This window comes from Drosophila rhopaloa, unplaced genomic scaffold, assembly GCF_018152115.1.
Source record: "Drosophila rhopaloa isolate 14029-0021.01 unplaced genomic scaffold, ASM1815211v1 contig_2, whole genome shotgun sequence".
Classification (NCBI taxonomy): Eukaryota; Metazoa; Arthropoda; class Insecta; order Diptera; family Drosophilidae; genus Drosophila; species Drosophila rhopaloa.
In genome coordinates this window covers 16,492,164-16,511,013 of record NW_025335083.1, presented here as the reverse complement: position 1 = coordinate 16,511,013, position 18,850 = coordinate 16,492,164, and the positions used below count along the sequence as shown (strand labels likewise).

The 18,850-nt window shown below is 41.3% G+C and overlaps 7 protein-coding genes across 7 annotated transcripts; 2 read left to right on the top strand and 5 right to left on the bottom strand.

Moving 5' to 3' along the window:
- Positions 1-422: 422 nt before the first annotated feature.
- LOC108039716 lies at positions 423-3,611 on the bottom strand. Its single transcript, XM_044459837.1, has 4 exons — positions 3,375-3,611; positions 1,286-1,666; positions 743-889; positions 423-683 (listed from the first exon to the last, which is right to left on the bottom strand). The coding sequence occupies exons 1-4, from the start codon at positions 3,484-3,486 to the stop codon at positions 529-531; spliced, it is 795 nt and encodes a 264-aa protein (XP_044315772.1). The 5' UTR covers positions 3,487-3,611; the 3' UTR covers positions 423-528.
- A 2,808-nt stretch (positions 3,612-6,419) lies between these two features.
- On the top strand, positions 6,420-7,100 carry LOC108039721 (protein Mabiki). The gene has a single exon (XM_017116808.2). The coding sequence runs from the start codon at positions 6,501-6,503 to the stop codon at positions 7,095-7,097; it is 597 nt and encodes a 198-aa protein (XP_016972297.1). The 5' UTR covers positions 6,420-6,500; the 3' UTR covers positions 7,098-7,100.
- Positions 7,101-7,159: 59 nt separating this feature from the next.
- LOC108039717 (ovalbumin-like) lies at positions 7,160-9,017 on the bottom strand. Its single transcript, XM_017116804.2, has 4 exons — positions 9,011-9,017; positions 7,874-8,950; positions 7,556-7,691; positions 7,160-7,496 (listed from the first exon to the last, which is right to left on the bottom strand). Exons 1-4 carry the CDS (start codon positions 9,015-9,017, stop codon positions 7,466-7,468), a joined length of 1,251 nt encoding a protein of 416 aa, XP_016972293.1. The 3' UTR covers positions 7,160-7,465.
- A 917-nt stretch (positions 9,018-9,934) lies between these two features.
- Positions 9,935-12,081, top strand: LOC108039722 (condensin complex subunit 2-like). Its single transcript, XM_017116809.2, has one exon. The coding sequence runs from the start codon at positions 9,957-9,959 to the stop codon at positions 11,937-11,939; it is 1,983 nt and encodes a 660-aa protein (XP_016972298.2). The 5' UTR covers positions 9,935-9,956; the 3' UTR covers positions 11,940-12,081.
- Positions 12,082-12,402: 321 nt separating this feature from the next.
- On the bottom strand, positions 12,403-13,410 carry LOC108039724 (proteasome subunit alpha type-1). Its single transcript, XM_017116810.2, has one exon. It carries the CDS (start codon positions 13,351-13,353, stop codon positions 12,493-12,495), a length of 861 nt encoding a protein of 286 aa, XP_016972299.1. The 5' UTR covers positions 13,354-13,410; the 3' UTR covers positions 12,403-12,492.
- Positions 13,411-15,061: 1,651 nt separating this feature from the next.
- Positions 15,062-15,763, bottom strand: LOC108039728 (protein Mabiki). Its single transcript, XM_017116817.1, has one exon. It carries the CDS (start codon positions 15,677-15,679, stop codon positions 15,101-15,103), a length of 579 nt encoding a protein of 192 aa, XP_016972306.1. The 5' UTR covers positions 15,680-15,763; the 3' UTR covers positions 15,062-15,100.
- Positions 15,764-17,546: 1,783 nt separating this feature from the next.
- LOC108039729 (mediator of RNA polymerase II transcription subunit 15) lies at positions 17,547-18,139 on the bottom strand. Its single transcript, XM_017116818.2, has one exon. It carries the CDS (start codon positions 18,090-18,092, stop codon positions 17,547-17,549), a length of 546 nt encoding a protein of 181 aa, XP_016972307.2. The 5' UTR covers positions 18,093-18,139.
- Positions 18,140-18,850: the final 711 nt, after the last annotated feature.

Genomic DNA, 18,850 nt, shown 5'->3' with positions numbered 1-18,850 from the left:
ATAGAGTTTGCTTAAGTATATATAAACCACACACATTTATTTCAGGTTAACCCCAATGATCTTATTTATTGCCTTTGGGAAAAAGACTAACTGATTACTCTTAAGTTCAATAAAATGGAAAATTATTTTAAACGGAAGATCAAAGTTTTCATATGCAGTAAAAGTTGTACTACTAAAGTTAGTATACTATTATTCCTAGGCTCTGAAATATCTTATAACAATCAAGACTTTAATTATTTTATCTTTAATAATTTACAATTTAACAATCTTGACTTTTAAAATTTGTTCAAAAAAGGGATATAAAACATTCCAACAATATAGCCCAAACAAACCCATGCAGATAAATGTATCGAAATATAATTTAATTATTTAGTCAGATAGTTTTGTATTTAACAGTTAGAAAAATCGAATTCCATTAAAAATTTAAGTAATTTAATCTTTATTTTGGTACAAACTATGTTAACACCTTGAGTAAAACAGATGGATCCGGAGGATATAAATAATATAACAATATTAAAGTCAGGGATCTCAATTCTTGGTGACAAGCATATCGAATGGTAACGCAGCGAAGAAGTCATTCGTGGACTTCAAGATCAGGGGCTGCCAGGTGGCCAAAGTCTCGGGGAGCATGGCCTGATAAAGCTGACGCCAGTACTGGTTGACGAAATCCAAGATGACATCGTCTAAACAGAAATTAAGAGTTTAGTTGGAATATTAATATCCGAGATTGACAGGCACTTACTTAGCACCGGATCGGGAACCAGTCCGTTGGCGTAGAATTTCAGGTCACCCACCTTGGGCTCAGTCTCCAGTTTAGTCAAACGCAGATAGGTGTGACCATCACGCTCATATAGCTCGCCAATGGGTCTCGCCCTCATCGTGACATCAGCTGCAGGTAAATTAAATCAAATGAAAGTGGTCTTAAATTAACTTATATCTTCGATTTTGCAATATACCTGATATTACCATGTTCATTGCAGTCAAGAAAATGAAAGGAAACCAAGTAGACGGTTTGGATTTACTAAAGGTATTTTCTTGTTTACTCTTGAGTCACCGCTTGGTGAATAAATATAAATATAACCGCGTGGAATTTTCCTATCAACTACAAATGTGCCTAATAATCTGTAGACACAGTCAAATTGCATTGGAAAACTTGAAAATAATTAAAAACAATTAAAACGTACATTCTTAATGGATTGTATAAGACTAAAAAGCGGACCCTAATAAATCCCTAGAAAATACAGAAGCCTAACGAATTTGCTCTTGGTTCTACTGGTTTACTTACTCATTGTAATGTTAAAGCTTCCCTTTGGGTTGAGTTTGAGGTCGTTGAGCTTGATGTCGGCCTTGTATAAGCCCTCGACGAACATTTGTGGGACATGCGAGAGGATCTCCATGCGGACACGACCGTTCTTCAGCCGGAAGTCGACCTTGTCCACGATGCCCTCGCTGAGGCCGTGGACGACCACGTTCTTCATGGAGATGCGTCCCTGGAGTAGGCCAGAATTGTAGCTATAGGAGCTCTTGCCCATCTCGAAGGGATCGAGGGGCGGGATGTTCAGCTCGCTGATGCCGTACTTCATGCGTGGCGTTATCTGCTGGAGGCCCTGCTTGATGCACTCGCTGATGTTGATGTCGCCCTCCCGACAGGTCGGTATATCGTTAGCTGTCGAATGCCAAACAAATTAAATTAGTGCGCACAAACCCTGACATATATTTGGTTCAGCATATGCGTCAGTCATATCGCGTACGATCGATGTGCCTATGCTCAGAACGTGTCATTTTTCTACACCGAAAAAATATGTTTTTTTTTACAAAAAACTAAAGTTATAGGTAGTAATTTAAAATTCCATTTCTCCAATACTCAAACGTATTTTAGTGGCTTGAGTTATAAAAGTTTCGTATAGTTTAATTTCTAAGCCGACGAGTTTTGTTTCTTTTTATTTTGTGTTGTTGATTTTCATACTTATTAGCTTGGAGTGTATGTAACAATAGTTTAGTTTCTACAACATTTTGTTTTGTGTGTAGCTCAGAATTTATTTTGTTCGCTTAAACGTTTTGCTGCTCACATAATTGTCAACGTCATGCACAATTTATTTGTTGATTAGATTTGATTTTATCAACGAGCTTAGCAGAAATTCCTACATTTAATTAAAAGAGTTTTGTACTGTCGTCTCAAGTTTGTTTCGGTTTGAATACGCTGGCAATTAAAACTTTTCCCATTGGTCTACCTTGGGAGTAGGTCGTTAGCGGAAGTGACAAATCCGGACAAAAGACTGAAGCAGCAAACTTGTCTTTTATTTTTATATTCCCCCATAAAAATGTTGTATTTATATCTACATCAAAATATATGACTCGCTCACCAAATTGCGTATAAAAAAAGCATTTGCAATTATTGCTTTGACAATGAGGTAATTTAAATGGCTATGTTATGTTTATTTTTGGTTAATTCTGTTTGAAGACAAAACTTATCGGCATGACAATCCAAGTTTTATGTTTGTCATGGTCTAAATTGTCTAAACACGTTTGAATCAGTAAGCAAAAAAAAAAAAAATATAAATCCTAATTAGTAAGTGATTAATAGCTTTGTTTTAATTGAAAAAAGTACTTTAGGTTACTTGACTTACATAATTCTACAATAACTACTTATAAATAAGAATTAATTCGAAATTTCTAGTCCGCTTACGGAGATATTTATTGTTATGATTTGAAGAGTAGAATATTAATTGTTTCATTATACGACTCACTTACAGAGTTCTAAATATGGGTTGAACAACCCATTAAAAGATCCTTAAAAACGTCGGCAACTATATGTCATGTTAAATTCAAATTTATTCTAAAAGAGATTGTGAGCAATTTGGCAAAATTTATTGCACTGAATTAAACATTGTGCAATGCTATTGTTTTACGGAAATCTGGGTTTGAACTTTGACTATAAAATGGTTAAATTGCTTTGTTATAAAATTCACACAAAAATAGCGTGCTTCGCACGATTATTGTTATCACGAAGTCTATTCTGTATTTTTCAATTTTGTATTTAGCTGATAATATCACTAATTAAGTAGATACGTTTCAAAAATCTACTAAAGTGACAAATAAATAATTTGATTTTAAACGTTTTTTAAAAGTTACACCATCGTTAAATACGATGAATATATTAACTATTAATGTTTATTTGTAAATAAGTGGGTTCATTTGGATACGATTTTAATATATATTCTTTTAAAATATATGCTTTCAAAATACAATCAAATGATTTGTATTAAGCCACTACAATTTCGAATCCATTTTTTTTGTTGCTATAACTTTTAGATTTATTAATTTTAATATTAATTATGTTTTTTTTTCCATGTTTAATGACTGTCAACACTCACGCAATTCTCGGACTGGCTTGAATTCTACTGGAGGCAATTCAGCTCCAATATCTGCTGCCAGACTTAGGCCCGAAATTGAAATTAAGACCACAGCGCAAAAGATTCGACCCATTTTAATAATGTGTATTTATTTTTATCAGTTTAAAATTGTATTTTTTTATTGACTTTTCCTTTGGGGAAATTATCTACGAACTGACAGGTAGTTGAACCTGGCTGATGCAAATGCGAATCAACGTCTGAGAGCTCCGATGGGTGCCGGCCTTTTATTTATGGGAAGAAAACAAAACAAATCCAATCAAATCGAAATTGCAAAGGCAAACGCAAAAAAAAGAGACGCAAACACAGATGCTCGGCATCAGCAAATAATAGGGATTTTGGGGCGGAGCGGTGGGCGGAAAACAAAAATAGCTTGAAACTAATGACGAGTACGTCGCCGTCGCAGTTGTATAAAACAAAGCAAATGCAAAAGTCAATAGACAGCAGTGAAATACAAACGACATTATTAAATTCCACCATAGAGTCGTGAAGTGGAAGCCACCCAGCCATTCGATTTGACTTATTCGCGACCCCAACTTACGACCCGACTTACCTATTACTACCGGCAGCTGTCCCAAGTGCTCCTCCAAGCCGCTTTAAATGTTTCCTAGTCTTGGCTCTGGTGACTCGAAAACGTGCCCAGATATTGGTCCGGTTTTCCTCCCAGTAGGGTAATTAAAATGGGACACTTAATTATCTGGATATCGTATATTGACAATACTAAAAGGTGGAAGACGGTACGGAAGTATACTCGACCATCAATAACTATAATTTTAAAAATCATCTTTATAAATTCTAAGTGTCTAATTCATTACTTCTAGAATTATTATACCCTTGCAGAGGGTATTATAATTTTGGTCAAAAGTGTGCAACGCAGTGAAGGAGACATCTCCGACCCTATAAAGTATATATATTCTTGATCAGGATCACCTCCTGAGTTGATATAGCCATGTCCGTCTGTCCGTCTGTCCGTCTGTCCGTCTGTCTGTTTCTACGCAAACTAGTCTCTCAGTTTTAAAGCTATCGAGTTGAAACTTTGCACACACCCTTCTTTCCTTTACACGCAGTATATAAGTCGGAACGGCCGGGATCGGCCGACTATATCCTATAGCTGCCATATAACTGATTGATCGGAAATGCCATAACTCTGCTGTTTGTTAAGTTAGGAAGTTGGGACTTTCTGTGGGTTCTATATTTGGCCAATCAATGCGACGTACCAAATTTCATAAGGATCGGCCGACTATATCCTATAGCTGCTATATAACTGATTGATCGGAAATGCCATAACTTTGGTGTTTGTAAAGTTAGGAAGTTGGAATTTTCTATGGGTTTTATATTTGGCCAATCAATCCGACCTACCAAATTTCATAAGGATCGGCCGACTATATCCTATAGCTGCCATATAACTGATTGATCGGAAATGAAATAACTTTGGTGTTTTTAAAGTTAGGAAGGTGGGATTTTTTATGAGTATTAAAAATGCATCATATGAATAATTTTGGAGAATATAATTTGCAGAATATTCTGCAAGGGTATTTCAACTTCGGCTCCGCCCGAAGTTAGCTTTCCTTTCTTGTTTATACAAATTTTGGTTAACATTTTTTATAGCTTTTATTTATTCTTTACTGCAGACAAAAGATGCAAACTTTATCTATAGGGGGGCCATAGCTTAGTAGGATTTCAGCGGGATTATAATTATATATACAAGCATACTTAATTAATAATATATACATCCATAGGTGGGTAAGGATATTTTTTGTGTTCCATTTAATTTAGCTACTTAATAATATTATACTATTTTTTCATAAATTACACAGTATGCTAAATTCGATGAATTAAAATATAAAGAAAATTATAAGCTTTTCTAAAATCGGGTTTACACCCTTAACTGATTAATGACAAAATAAATCAAACATTTCAAGTCATCCCAGCAGTGTTAACATCTATAAGTTTATAATGCTAATTCTGGTTTGTGCACTTTACAAAAATATTTAAAGTGCTTGATTTGTGGTTACTTAGTAACCTGTGTCTAGTAAGCAATCTACGATGACACTACAAGATCTAAACCGCTTCAGGTGATTCATCTCTACACATAAGGGAAAAGTGTTAAATTCAATCAAATCGTATTTTAAGAAGTTACATTTTAAGAAGGCAAACGAGCATTTAATCGTGTACATTGGGATACAAAATTTAATAGATTGTTTATTTCAAGCAGGGCTATAATGAATTTTCTACCTAAGGCGGTTGGCAAATCTAATCTATTTTGGAGACAGTTTCAAGCCAAGATGAATACACAAAGTACGTATTCGTTGATTTATCACTAGACCTGGCACAAGAGAGATAAACGCACCTTATCAGAAGACGTAGACTGTGCAGAGGAAAGTGCCCTTTTGCAACCCCAAATAGAAGTCATCTTATCAACATCTTAGGCACTATACTGCAAACCCAGGATTGGCACTCCAAGTTCCAGGAACCGAGATCATAAAGAACAAAAAAAACAACTGAAGAACAAAAGATCAGTGCCACACACACCTTATCAACGGCAGTGAACAAATGGAGTTGGACAAATGAGGCCGCAAAATAATTTGGGATGGAACCCAATTGAACAAGAGCAACCCAAGCCCATGACTTTAACAAAAGACGGCGACATTGGAAAAGACTGCAGATTATCAGTTTTCAAAGAGGAACAAACACGAATTGAATGAACCAGACAATCGATAGGGGCGTATTTCGCCACCTACTGACTTGGATGGCATTGTGTCTGTAAATTTGAAGATCCGAACTGAACGCACGCAAGAACAAACATGACGAGCAGATTGGGATTCGAACTGGGATTGGGATGCCCAACGGGTGGGCTTAGGTAAAGATGGGGTGGCGTGTACGCGTGCGCAGGCAAATCAAGCGGTTTTATGGTTTTGTTTTCGTTTTGCAAAAAGGAAATTCGGCGTCGATTTGTGTAAACAAAGTAATAAAATCTTTTGGCGGATTATGAAGCGAAGCCAGATAAGATTTTCCCCATATAAACTAGTGTTACAGGCCACAGGATAGCAGTCAATCCAGACACTTCGAGAAGAAAACACATAAGCTATCATGGAGAATCAAACGATCTATCGCCACAAGAAGTTCGATGTTGGTCGAAATGTTGAGAAAGAGGAGCTGCTCCTCAAGGAAGAGCTAATCTCCCGGAGCGGCACACCCTACACCAGTCGCAGTCCATTCGACGTAGCGGATCAGTCCATCAGTCAGAGCTTCAGTGACCAAGACACCGATTTTCTTCCTCTGCCAAAACGCCGTCGCTTGGGATCCTCATCCTCAAGCGTTTCTTACAATTCGGCCAGCCCGATCATCACCGAAGCCATCCAAGATATCTTCAAATACCACGTCAATATGGTGCGAAAGTTTCCCAAGAAGGAGCGCTCGCCGAAGGATCAGGAGCGCAGGAACAAGAACACCATTGCCTGCCGGATGAGTCGGCGGAAGAAGAAGTTCGATGACCTCCAGGTCGAACAGCAGTACAAGGAGTGCTCCAGCGAGCACCTAAAGATCGCCGAGCAGAGTCTTCGGGCCAGGGTCTATCTGAATCACCTCAAGGAGCTGGTCAAGCAGGAGGACCACCCGCAGCCCACTCCGAAAAACAACTTCAGCATCGACTACCTGATCGGTGGGATTAAGCAGGAGCACGCTTAAAGACGCCTCCTTTGACGATTGTATTATATAGTTAAGTATTACTTTAATACTAAGTTGTTAAGTTTCTTCAAGAAATTTTAAGGCCGAAAAATGCTAAATATATTTAAAAGCCCTTTATGTTTAAGCAGGTACTTCTTAATAAATAAAACTGATACTTAGAAAAAGACACATGCGTTTTAAATTTTCTAAAAAGTTAGTAGTAATTTTATCCAAACTCCGTGACGAAAAACTGCTCAGTCATAGGTCAGTACCACAACGTCTCAAATGAATCCTAACTTATGGATATAAGTTAAAGTTTGCGGTTGATCGCTTTTCATCATGCTTTTATGTGACTATACCCAGTTTCCTCCAAGTCCCAGCACAATATCTCATGAGCTGGATCTCATGCCTTTACCTTTACTATTTGAAGTATATTTTAAATGGCATTTCACCATTATACAATAATTCGCTATATTTACATATCATCTGGGTCAACAGTTAACTGGCCATATCGACCAGTTGCATAGACCTTGTACTCGTCCACCAAAGCGAAAAAGAATGGATGTGAAGCATAAAAGTGGTTATGGGTCTCACCATCATGTCGAACTCGAGTTTCTGTTGAAATAAAGTAGAACAATTAAATACGTTTTTTTTAATATTTTCTGAGAATTCAATTCTTACTCTTAGAGTAACAATTGTTCTGAAAATTAGGCAGTATAGAAATGTTAGATACTTATAGTGTTTTAAACTTTTTCGAATAAGGAATACACAGAACTTTATTGAACACTTCGACTTACGTATTTCAAAGTTCCGAAAATTAATCCCCTGCTCGTTCAGTTCGAAATGGGTCAGATGTGGAAATCGGCGCACCCGAAGGCGTTGCTTTTGACCTGTGATCCGACTGAGATCGGCTTGTTTGGGATTGAAAACCTTTCGGATGCCCAGAAAGCCCAGATTGTCGGCCAGCTCAATGTTGGTAACGATATTCATCACGGGCAGCCGAACATCATACCTGCCATGGTCCATTTTAACACCGAGCAAGCTGCGCAGATCCACAAATTCCAGTTCCTTTTCCATTTGATGCAGTCCATTGATACGATCCGGCAATATGACCATGAACTTCACCCGACTATACTTCAATGGAAGGAGTAGCATGGTGGCTCTTAGCTTATGGAGATGGGCTATATGTCGTTGCTTTGGCAGGCTGTACAGTGTGTCCACAAAGGTGCGTCGTCGCTCGTCCACATTGAACTCTCTCATCCGACGGTTCTCGTTGTGGAAATCTGCATCCGCCCACACAGCTTTAAAGGATGCGGCTGTCACAACGAAGACTTCGGGCTGCCGGTCCAGGATATAAGGTAGATCGTCGGAAGATGTGGTGTCTTTCAGATCGTTGCTAATGGTCGACAGCTTATCCGATAGACTTTCTATTGTGCTGTTGGGGAGCGAAGGCACCAGATCCACGCCCATGTCCCGAATCTTGTCCGCATAGTCCGCCCTTATATAGAGTTGGGGCGGTACATAAACACCTGTATAGCTGGACTCCTTGAACTTATCGGAAACAGGTTTTAGATGACTTAGTTCTGTATTCGCGATCCCCGTCACTTTGGAGAGCACCGTCATGGCCTCTGCTATCTCGTCCGCCGTGGAGCCATTGGAACTGGCCAGTAGGACACCAAAGGCTGTCGTCAAAGTGTCATGGGCGATCATCAGGCCATCGGGTATTTCATTACTGGAAACGCCATCCACAATCGCCTTGTGGAGCACCGTGGGATATTGACGGGCGGGCCAGCCCGCCGGATAAAGTTCACTGGGGATTAACCCTTCACCCGGGCCAAACCACTGGCACAACAGTAAGCCGATCGAAACCGCAACTACGGGAATGAGAGCTTAAAAGTTAACTACCACTACTCCTATTCCCGTCCATCACTCACCTGTCATCGTCGCACTTAAAGTTTAACTAACTGGTCACTTTAGCTAGTTGCTACTACGGCGTTTTGTAAGCCATTATAATCGAATTCATCACGCTTAAGGCTGTGACTTGCGTAACACCTACATACATACATATGTATATAAAAAAGATTTTATTCTATTGGAATGTAAGAATATTTAAAATAGTATTATTACAATAATAAACTTCGGGCGGAGCCGAAGTTGATATATACCCTTGCAGAATATTCTGTAATTTATAAAAAATCCCAACTTCCTAACATTAAAAACACCAAGTTTATGGCATTTCCGATCAATCAGTTATATGGCAGCTATAGGATATAGTCGGCCGATCCCGGCCGTTCCGACTTATATACTGCGTGCAAAGGGCAGAAGGGTGTGTGCAAAGTTTCAATTCGATATTTTTAAAACTGAGAGACTAGTTTGCGTAGAAACAGACAGACGGACAGACGGACATGCTTATATGAACTCAGGAGGTGATCCTGATCAAGAATATATACACTTTATAGGGTCGGAGATGTCTCCTTCACTGCGTTGCACACTTTTGACCAAAATTAGAATACCCTCTGCAAGGGTATAAAAAGAACAATGTGGCAACATCGGCTGAAACTGCCATGACTTTGCACTTTTGCAACAGAATTAACATTCTGAGAATTCTTGCCCGAAAACATACGTTTTTGTCGACCTAATGAAATAAATAATATTATACCTTAATAATAAATTAAAGTAATAAGCATAACAATAACGATATAGTGAAAAAACGAACGTTTGTCGAAAATTGTAAAATTTCGCTGCCTGTTAAAAGAAACCTGTTCCTGACCAGGGTGGCCTAGAAACACTAGTCACTAACCTTATTTTTCTTTGCTAGAAGTTCCGGATTTCCTGTTTCCTAACATTTATCCGGAAAGTTGATCCAAGGAATCCATCGAAATGACCCAAAGTACCCAGGAGTCCATCGAGGACAACGAAACCATCCGCAATTGCCTGGAGATATACAATGGCAATAAGCTGAGCAAGGACAACGCCTGGAGCCTTACGCTCATCGATTCGCTAGCCAATCTACTGGAGCACCATCACAAGCGGATTGGCAATTTCAAGATGGCGGGATCTTCGCTGGAGGCCTCTTCCAAGGTCTACGGACTGCGGGTGGACTCCATCTACCTGGATGCCATGCGCATTTCAGCTGGCTTAAGTGCCCGCACTCTCACGGCTGGTGAAGGGCAAAATGCGGCGGAACAGGCCCAAAAAGAAGCTGCACCCAATCCAAAAAGACAAAAGAAGAATGTGTCCACCGTGACGAAGAACAAGGACACGCTGAATAGCCGCCTGGATACGGCACCTCTGCAGGATCCTGTCTTTGGCAAACTAAACTCTACAGTGGGCTCCATCAACGCATCAAATCGCCTGATGCACAATATTCTACCCAGTTTAGATTCCGAGTTGCGTCTGCGCACAACCTACAGATTCTGGGACAGTCAAGAGTCCACCGAGGAGATCCAGGATCATACTACTCTAAACGCAGACATGGAAGAGTGGCCAGCTGAGGCGCTGGTGGGCTGCGCCTGGATGCGCAAACCTCTGAACAATGCTGAAAGATTGAATCTGCGCCCTCTGCACACGGGCTACATCCTCACAAGTGCACCTAATCCTACGGCGTCGAAAGACAAGCCCGCAAGGCCCACGTTGGATGACGACCAGCATGATGAAATAAATGAGATATCCATGGCCTTCGACATCAATGCCGAGAGTGAACCCATGCCGGACTTGGATGGACCACCGCCCCTGGTCATGGAGGTGAACTCCAATGAGATCGAAGAGCTCACCACCGAGGAGCAAATGGTGATCAACAATCGCCGCCGACTGGGGAAGCAGGCAGAGTTCATCGAGGACTTGCGACCGGTAGATGGAAACTCCAAGCTGGAGTACTCATACAGGCCAATGGAGCAGATCTCCCAGTTTTGGGCTGGACCCTCCCACTGGAAGTTCAAGCGCACCCGACCGCACAGTACATTTACCCAGACCACTGGTCAGGCGGATGCTCAGCCCGTTCGCAGTCAGCGACCAAAGAAATCGACGCATCTTACCGCCAATCGTCGTGCCAAGGCAGTAGATTACGGCAATGTGACGGAGAACTTCTTTCAACCACTGGATACATCGATTAGGCAGCGCCGCGTAAATTTCGAGAAGAAGTGGGACTCTTGCAAACTGATACTGCCCACCAAATTCAACTTGGACCCAGACTATTTCTTCAAATACGAATCGGCGCCTAGCATAAAGGTATCGCAGCGTGCGGGGGAGCCTGATTCGGACGAGGGCGGAGATCTTGGCATCGACATGGGAGCTGACATCTATCACGATGAAGACAACGATCAGGAGCTATTCAACAACGAGCACTTCACCGACGCCGTTCCCGCCAACGTGAGCGTTATTGCGGCGATTGCCGCCGAACAAGGGGCCGAAGGCATGATGGATGTGGACGCGGGCGAGATGGGTCTTACCCAAATGAATGCCACCTGCAATAACACAGTCTTCGAGATTGGCACAGAGTTCGTGGGTGCGCCTTCTCAGGTTTCCAAAGGTACTGTTCCATTCGCAAAGCGAGCCAAGGTGATAGACATGAAGAGCCTGAAAAAGTGCTGCAATTCTCTCATACACAAGCAATTGCTAACAGATGTCCCTGAGGAGACGATACCTTCGCATCCAAAGAAAAAGAACGAACACTATTCAAAGGGTGTGGCAAGTTTCCAGGAGGTGTACACCAAGCTTCCCAACCTACTAACCACCAAAGTGGCCGATTCGCTGTCACCATCAGTGGCCTTTCTTGCAGTTCTGCATTTGGCCAACGATCAGAAATTGCGCCTTATTCCACAAGAAAATCTAGAGGATTTTCAGATCCGTCAAGTCTTGGATTAAATTCATGTAATAACTATGCAATTTATCATTTAAGTTAAAATACCATTGTTACACGGCTATCCCTCAATCTCTTATCTTTTATTGTAACCCAGTAAACGTAACTCGTATCAGTATTCCCAAAGAAATACCTACACCCCAGTCGTATCAGATATTTTATAAATTAACGAAGCAAGGTTCTGGTGAACTATGATTTTATAAATTAGTTAATAAATATATTGCTAATTAAGTTTATTTCTTATATTTATATGCTTTAAGGTGATGAAACGGTAAAGTTGACGTTTAAATAAAACGGTAATCGTAATTTACCGTAATGGTTGGTAAAATTTGGTAGGTCGGACTGATTGGCCAAATATAAAACCCATAGAAAATCCCAGCTTCCTAACTTTACAAACACCAAAGTTATGGCATTTCCGATCAATCAATAAAATTATTTCTAAGAATCCCAAAAAAAAGTATAATAATATTGATAATGCCCAGAAAACTTTAATAATATTTTTAACAAAACAAACAATTTGTTATACTTTTTAAGCGAAATCTAATCTGATTAGAGTGCCTAATGGCCACTTGAGGAGGCATTGATGTCAGCATCGGATGCACCATTGCCCGGCATTCCACTGCCACTTGGTCCCTGATCCAGCATCTCATCATCGCTCATTCCGCCCTCAGATAGAGCATCTTGCTCCCCTGACAAAGGTTGACCCAATACTTTGGCCATAGTAAGATAGATATGGTTCTCGGCATCCGTGAACATTTTGAAGGGTAGGTTCTTGCCCACGATGGCCACATTGATGGTGAGATTGGAGCTATCATCGTGGCCCAGAGATCCTCGAATGGCCTGAATCCCGTGACAGATCAGTTCGTCCATGGTGCAGCCCTCGAAATCCTCCATGTTCCGCTCCAAATAGGTGCGGGCACTCTGCGAACGTGCTCCAATGGCCATCGCCTTGCAATTGAGGACATTGGCCGTGGGCATCACCTGGAAGATGTGCGGTCCCTGCTCATCGTAGCCCGCCACCAGCATTCCCACTCCATAGGGACGCCGATCGTATCGCTGGGTGGTGGCCTGCAGCTTGTTGCCCAGATTGGCCACCAAACGGCGAATGGGGAACTCCGAGTCGTAGGAGTGCCGATAGGCCATGCACTCGGTCCTCATGTACTGGCACACCTGGCGGGCATCCGCCGTCAATCCGGATATCGACATCCCCACGTGCGCATCCACCGGCATGATCTTCCTCTGCAGCGTGTTCGTGTCCTTCGATGTGCGACACAGGGCGATGAGCACTGCAAAGTCACTGCTCTTCAATCCCACCGTAGCCGCTCCCTGCTTCACTGCCTCCATGGCGTACTCCACCTGGAAGAGGCGGCCCTGCGGACTCCACACCGTCGTATCGCTGTCATACTGATTCCGGAACATCGTTGGGACTCGGCTTTAAAATTATACTTATAAATATGTCAACGTACTTGAAAGAATTTCTTTAATAAATGATAGTAAGGGGATTTGTTTTTGTTGAGTTAAAAGTATTGGCAAATTGATCTTATTTATAAATTTAATATTTCAAAATTAAATTTTTAATTCAAAATAAGTAATGGAATTGGAAATGGAATTGGAGATCAATATAATATTTTTATGATTGCTATCGTATGCTAAACTTAAAAAGAGTTTTATTTTTTTGAAACTACTTTTAACAATTATTGACCTTCCCAATGCTTTTAAAATATTTCTGAAGTCTTTCATAACAATATTTATACATTGTTGTATATAAATTTATCAGTTGAAAAACATTTGGTTTTTTCGACGGAAAAAAAGTGATGAATTGTTTTGAGGCTTTTCAAAAATACACAAATTTAAAAGAATGAGGTCAAACCAATTAAGGGTACAATTAATATTTTCTGCTAGCATAACTAAGTTGCAGTCTTCGGTATTTTCCAATGCTTTCACTCTACTTAACTCAGCCAACCCAACTTGCATAATGTCTAACCAAGTAGAAAATCAACGGTCTACAAGGAAGTTCACCTGTAGAGATGCAGAAAACATAAAGGCATGGACAAAACTTATGTTGGCTTTGAGCACTCCCGCCGAAAGTGCAGCCAACTGAATCAGTGAGTGAAAAACAAGAGCTTTACTAAATTCGACTGTTTGGCCTGAAGGGGAATTCCCCTCCACATAATTAACTCTTTTGCCATTGCGCAATCGCTGTGAGCGCAGTTAATTACTTTTAATTTTCATTGATAGTACTGCGGCGGGCCAACTTCCTATGGAAAATCCAAGTGCAGAAAATTTCCGTCGCGGCCACTACAACCCAGTAAACCACTTTGCACTTGTACCATACAGCCAACATCAATTTCAGTTAATTGTCAGTTTTTTTTTTTAACTCTGCTTTGGCCAGCTCTTTTGGCTTTTTGGCTGGCCTAACATTGAAAATTGCACTTCGACGCTTTAAGTTTTGCGGTTGCAAAACTCTGTTTCGCTGCCCAATTGAACTTGAAGCTTTGGCGAGCTCGAAAATCTCTTGTCGGACTTCGGCTATATCTCCACATCCGATCTCTGTCAATATTTGCCCGATTCGTTGAAGGCGATGGCAAAAGCACGACCCAGTCAAAGAATATTGTTCTGGGTGTGGGCTTGAACCTTGGCGAAAACTGCCGCGAAACGAGAACGCCATGGAAATTAGTTAGACATCAATTAGTTGAACCTTGCTGGGTACTGGCTTTTCTGGGAAATATCCATGAAAGGGTGGGGTGGTAATCTACTCATTGTAAAGCGTTTCCAAGATTTATGGAGTTAACTATTATGCCTAACCATAGTAATGAATGTCATTCAAATTGCGAGAAAATGGTTTTGAATAAAATGAACTCAAGATTTTAAAGAGGCTTATAAAATAAGAAACCTGAAAAGTTTGTGGTTATCATAATGTTACGAGTATTGGGCAATACCACAATAACACTTTGAATGACTATCATTTTCTAATACATATTAAACAGATTAATATTAATCTGATCTTTTGATTAGAAGTTGCAAATACAGAAAGACGACAAACTGGTAATTTTCATTAAATGCTTATTTTTATTTCAAAGTCAACAATAAATTAGTAAAGGCTTAATAAACTAGATCACATGTTTGGGCTATCCATAGTCGCTGATTATGATGTTCGATTGGGGCGTCAGTGCTGGCCACCAAAGATGAGCATCTGCTGGGACAGGGCCATCTGCTGGAGGAACTGTTGCTGCTGCTGGGGCAGGACATGACCAGGTGCCGGGGTGATGGCTCGCTGGAACACCGCCTGCTGGAGAATCTGGCGGTAGTAGAGGCTCAGGCGGATCTGCTGCTCCAGCATGGCGGCATGGTGGCTACGGTACTGCTCGTACTGCCGACCCACTTGCTCCTCCTGCGCCTGTTTGGCCCACCGACTGAGGAGACAGGCCAAGGTGTTCCGATCCCGACGCATCTGCTCCTTGGGGCTTCGCTGGCGTTGCGTCTGGCTGCGACGCACCATGTTGGCATGGTACTGGCTGACTGGGGATCCTTGGCCACTTGGTTTCTGCACTGGGGCGGATGGGGTTGCCTCCTGCTGCTGGTTCTGCTCATTGTCCAACCAGGGTCGGAAGAATCCCTGAGTCTGGCGCCGCTTGGTTATCGGTTGCTCCAACTGATGTGTGAAGTTCTCCTTGTCCTGGTCGAAATCCCGCTTGCGTTTGCTCACAGCGAACTTCTTGTGGGTATAGCTTGGTGTGTTCTCCATTTTGTAATTAATGGTATATATTTGGTTATAGCTCAACTAATATCACTGCAATAATGCTGCTCACTAATGAAGTGACTCGTTGGACGATCGCTTGCTGAATGATTGGCTCTGGGATTGATATCCTGTTTATATGGACATATAGGCTGGCATCACAGGTAGCCACAAGGGGAATCCGTTTGTTTGGGTCTGTCAACAAAGGGATTAGCGCATCCCGCGTTAGGTAATCGTTGTGGATTAAGCACTATTTTATGACCTGCACTAATTGCCGTCGCAGCATTGCCTCATTATCCCTTTTTTTGTGGATTACCTGGATTATCGACCAAGGGTAGCCACCGGAACAGGAAAGTTCTGGACTGAACAACTGTTATGCAGACTAAGGGTTTTTTATTGACCTGCATGACACAATTTGTTGAGTGTGCGTGTGGTCCCATGGCTCCTATTTTCACTGCCACAATTTGTTTTAGTTCTCTGGAAATTCTCGAGGGTCCTTTTGCAAACACTTTCCTTGAAGAATGACAAGAAAAATGACCTGATCCCTGGTTAGGAAATGCCGTTTGAAACTCCTGCCAGATGTGACTTGTGAATTGTATTAATGAAAATAGTTACATTGGAGGACAAGTAACCGCAGCTTAAATCAATCAGTAGGGTTAATTATTTTCTTTTCCAATAAACACTAATCTCAGCTTTCATCACTTTCGTAATAGGATGATTTCATTTTTGTAAATCCACAAAGGCGGATCTTATTATCACATTACTTTGTTTGCAATGCGGATTTGATTATAAATTAAATAATAGAAATTATCTAAAATAAATAGGTATATTATTCCTATACTATGACACTTGAGTTATATCTATTGGAAACCCATTTTTCTCTGAGTATGAATCACTTGCATTACTTCATGTACATATGTGTACTTATATCTACTTTAGTATTTATTTTAAATTAGCATTGCTAATTACACTTCCAAGAATTTGATTATATAATTGTGTGTTGAATAATGTATATGAACTTAGTGAAGTAATTCTGTGCGACTCTGCTTCCGGTAATTTCGGTCCATAATAAATCGGCATCAAGCAAATGATTTCAATTAAAAAAATTTATTCTGCTAATAGGACTAAACCAATCTAACCAATTATCTTGAAATGGATCCTAAAATTGATTATTTTTACTTTTAAAATAAAACATTAATAGCCGTTACAAAAAACGTTGCTCTTTTTTCGAGGCTTTCTATTCCGATGAATAATTATGAAATCTACATGTTGTAAGATTTAAAATGGCAAACCTACATTTTATGAAATGATTTTTCATTTTATGAAATGATTATTCAGATAATAAAGTTCAAATTTATTCTTTTACTATGCCATAGGATACCGTCAATCGATACAACTTTATTTGCTTCCATAAATATTTGCATGTTAATGTGTATTGGACCATAGTGAATATAACCATCAGGTACGAACATAACATATTAGACAAATCAAGCATAAGAATATTGAATTAATTGTTCCTGGTCTTTGGCAGATACATATATCTTAAAGCTAAGTCGTCCGATCTAGTGGGATTTTCAAACGAAGATTGACGAGATTGAAGAGAAAAGATAGACGTAGTGATGTAATTTTCATGCAGCTTTAAGATTCTGTTTATACTTGGCAAGTTAAAAAATAGAATAAAGGAAAAATCTTAGTACCCCGAAAGCGATGAAATCATTGTTCAATAAAAAGATAAAATAATTTTGATAACAATTTTTGTGTTTATTGTTTAGTCAACCAAATAAATAAATATAACTTTAAAAGTAATCACAAGGCTATTCTGCTAGTTTACAATAATTTAGAGCGCTTGGACGGCGCCAAGTCGAGGGGTCACCCATCAAGGATGCTGGGTGGTGGTCTTCTGGGGCGGGAGCATCTGCTTTGGCTGCGTGGGAGGCAGTGGCTCCATGGAGGCCATAGTCTGCTGCAGGAAGCGCACGTAGTAGAGGCTCAGGCGGATCTGCTGCTGCAGCTTGGCCTCATGTTGGATCCGACTGGCCAGGTACTCCTGCTCGATGATCTGCTGTTGTTGCTGCTGGGATCGCCGGTGGCGCAGACTGGCCAACGTGTTCCGATCCCGACGCAATTGCTCCTTGGGACTGCGATGGCGACGCTGGTGATGATTGCGCACCATATTGGCGTGGTAGGTGGCATCCATTTGCGGGGGTGTGGCCGCAATCTTACGAGGCGGCTGTGGCTGTTCCTTCTCCGCGGACTCATCCAACCAGGGGCGGAAGAAGCGACGCTTGGCTTGGGGCTGCTCCGGAGTACGTTGACCTGGCTGTTGCTCCATGACGAAGACCACATCATCATCGGAATCCCCATCCTGGCTGCGCTTCCGCTTCAGTGCTCCGGTGAATTTCTTGTGGCTATAGTTATCCATTCTTCTATCTCTGATTAATTGATTGTTGTGAGGGAGCTGTGTTTGCTTTGCTGTCTTTGAGACGACTGTGCTGCCCCTCCTCCTGGCGACCATTTTTATGCAACACTAGGTAATCACACAGCCTCCCACAAAACGGGCTGCCCAAAATCCCAAGGACCATGAGCTATTTCCACCAGGTACCTGGGACAGGTATTTCCCCAACGCAGTTCATTCATTCCCGCGAGTTGGCCCGAACTAATCGATCTGTTACCTGAATTGAGAAAGGGAGTCCCTAATCCGCCGGCTGGCAATCTTTTCGGTCCGCTCTATTGCATTCGAGGGTGTCATAAACCAGTTGTTGTCCTTCCTCCGTCTGTTTACATGGCCGGAGATTTTCGGCGGAATTACCTGTTGAGAACGGAGCGTCAGCAAGGGATCTCGAGCCAGGATCTCTGTAATCCTGGCGCTCAATTCGGCCAGGCTGTCTGCCGGCCCGCTTTTGTTTCGGCTTTCTTTGTGGCACCTGAATAGCAGACACGCAGTGCCGAAAAACAAGCATTTATGACTTCAGTTCGGCCAGCTGAAAAACTGTCTCTGTGGGTCGGTCCAAATCCTAGAACCCCGGCAATTACTGAATGCTCCTTCTGATGGCTGTTTCGTGTCTGCTGGCATTATGTCGGATTTTTCGTTTCATTCAATGCCTTTTGTCCATTGATTTATGCAGTCAGAGAACGTATATAGAACTGACTGGTTCTCACATTTCACCGATACCTTCCTCC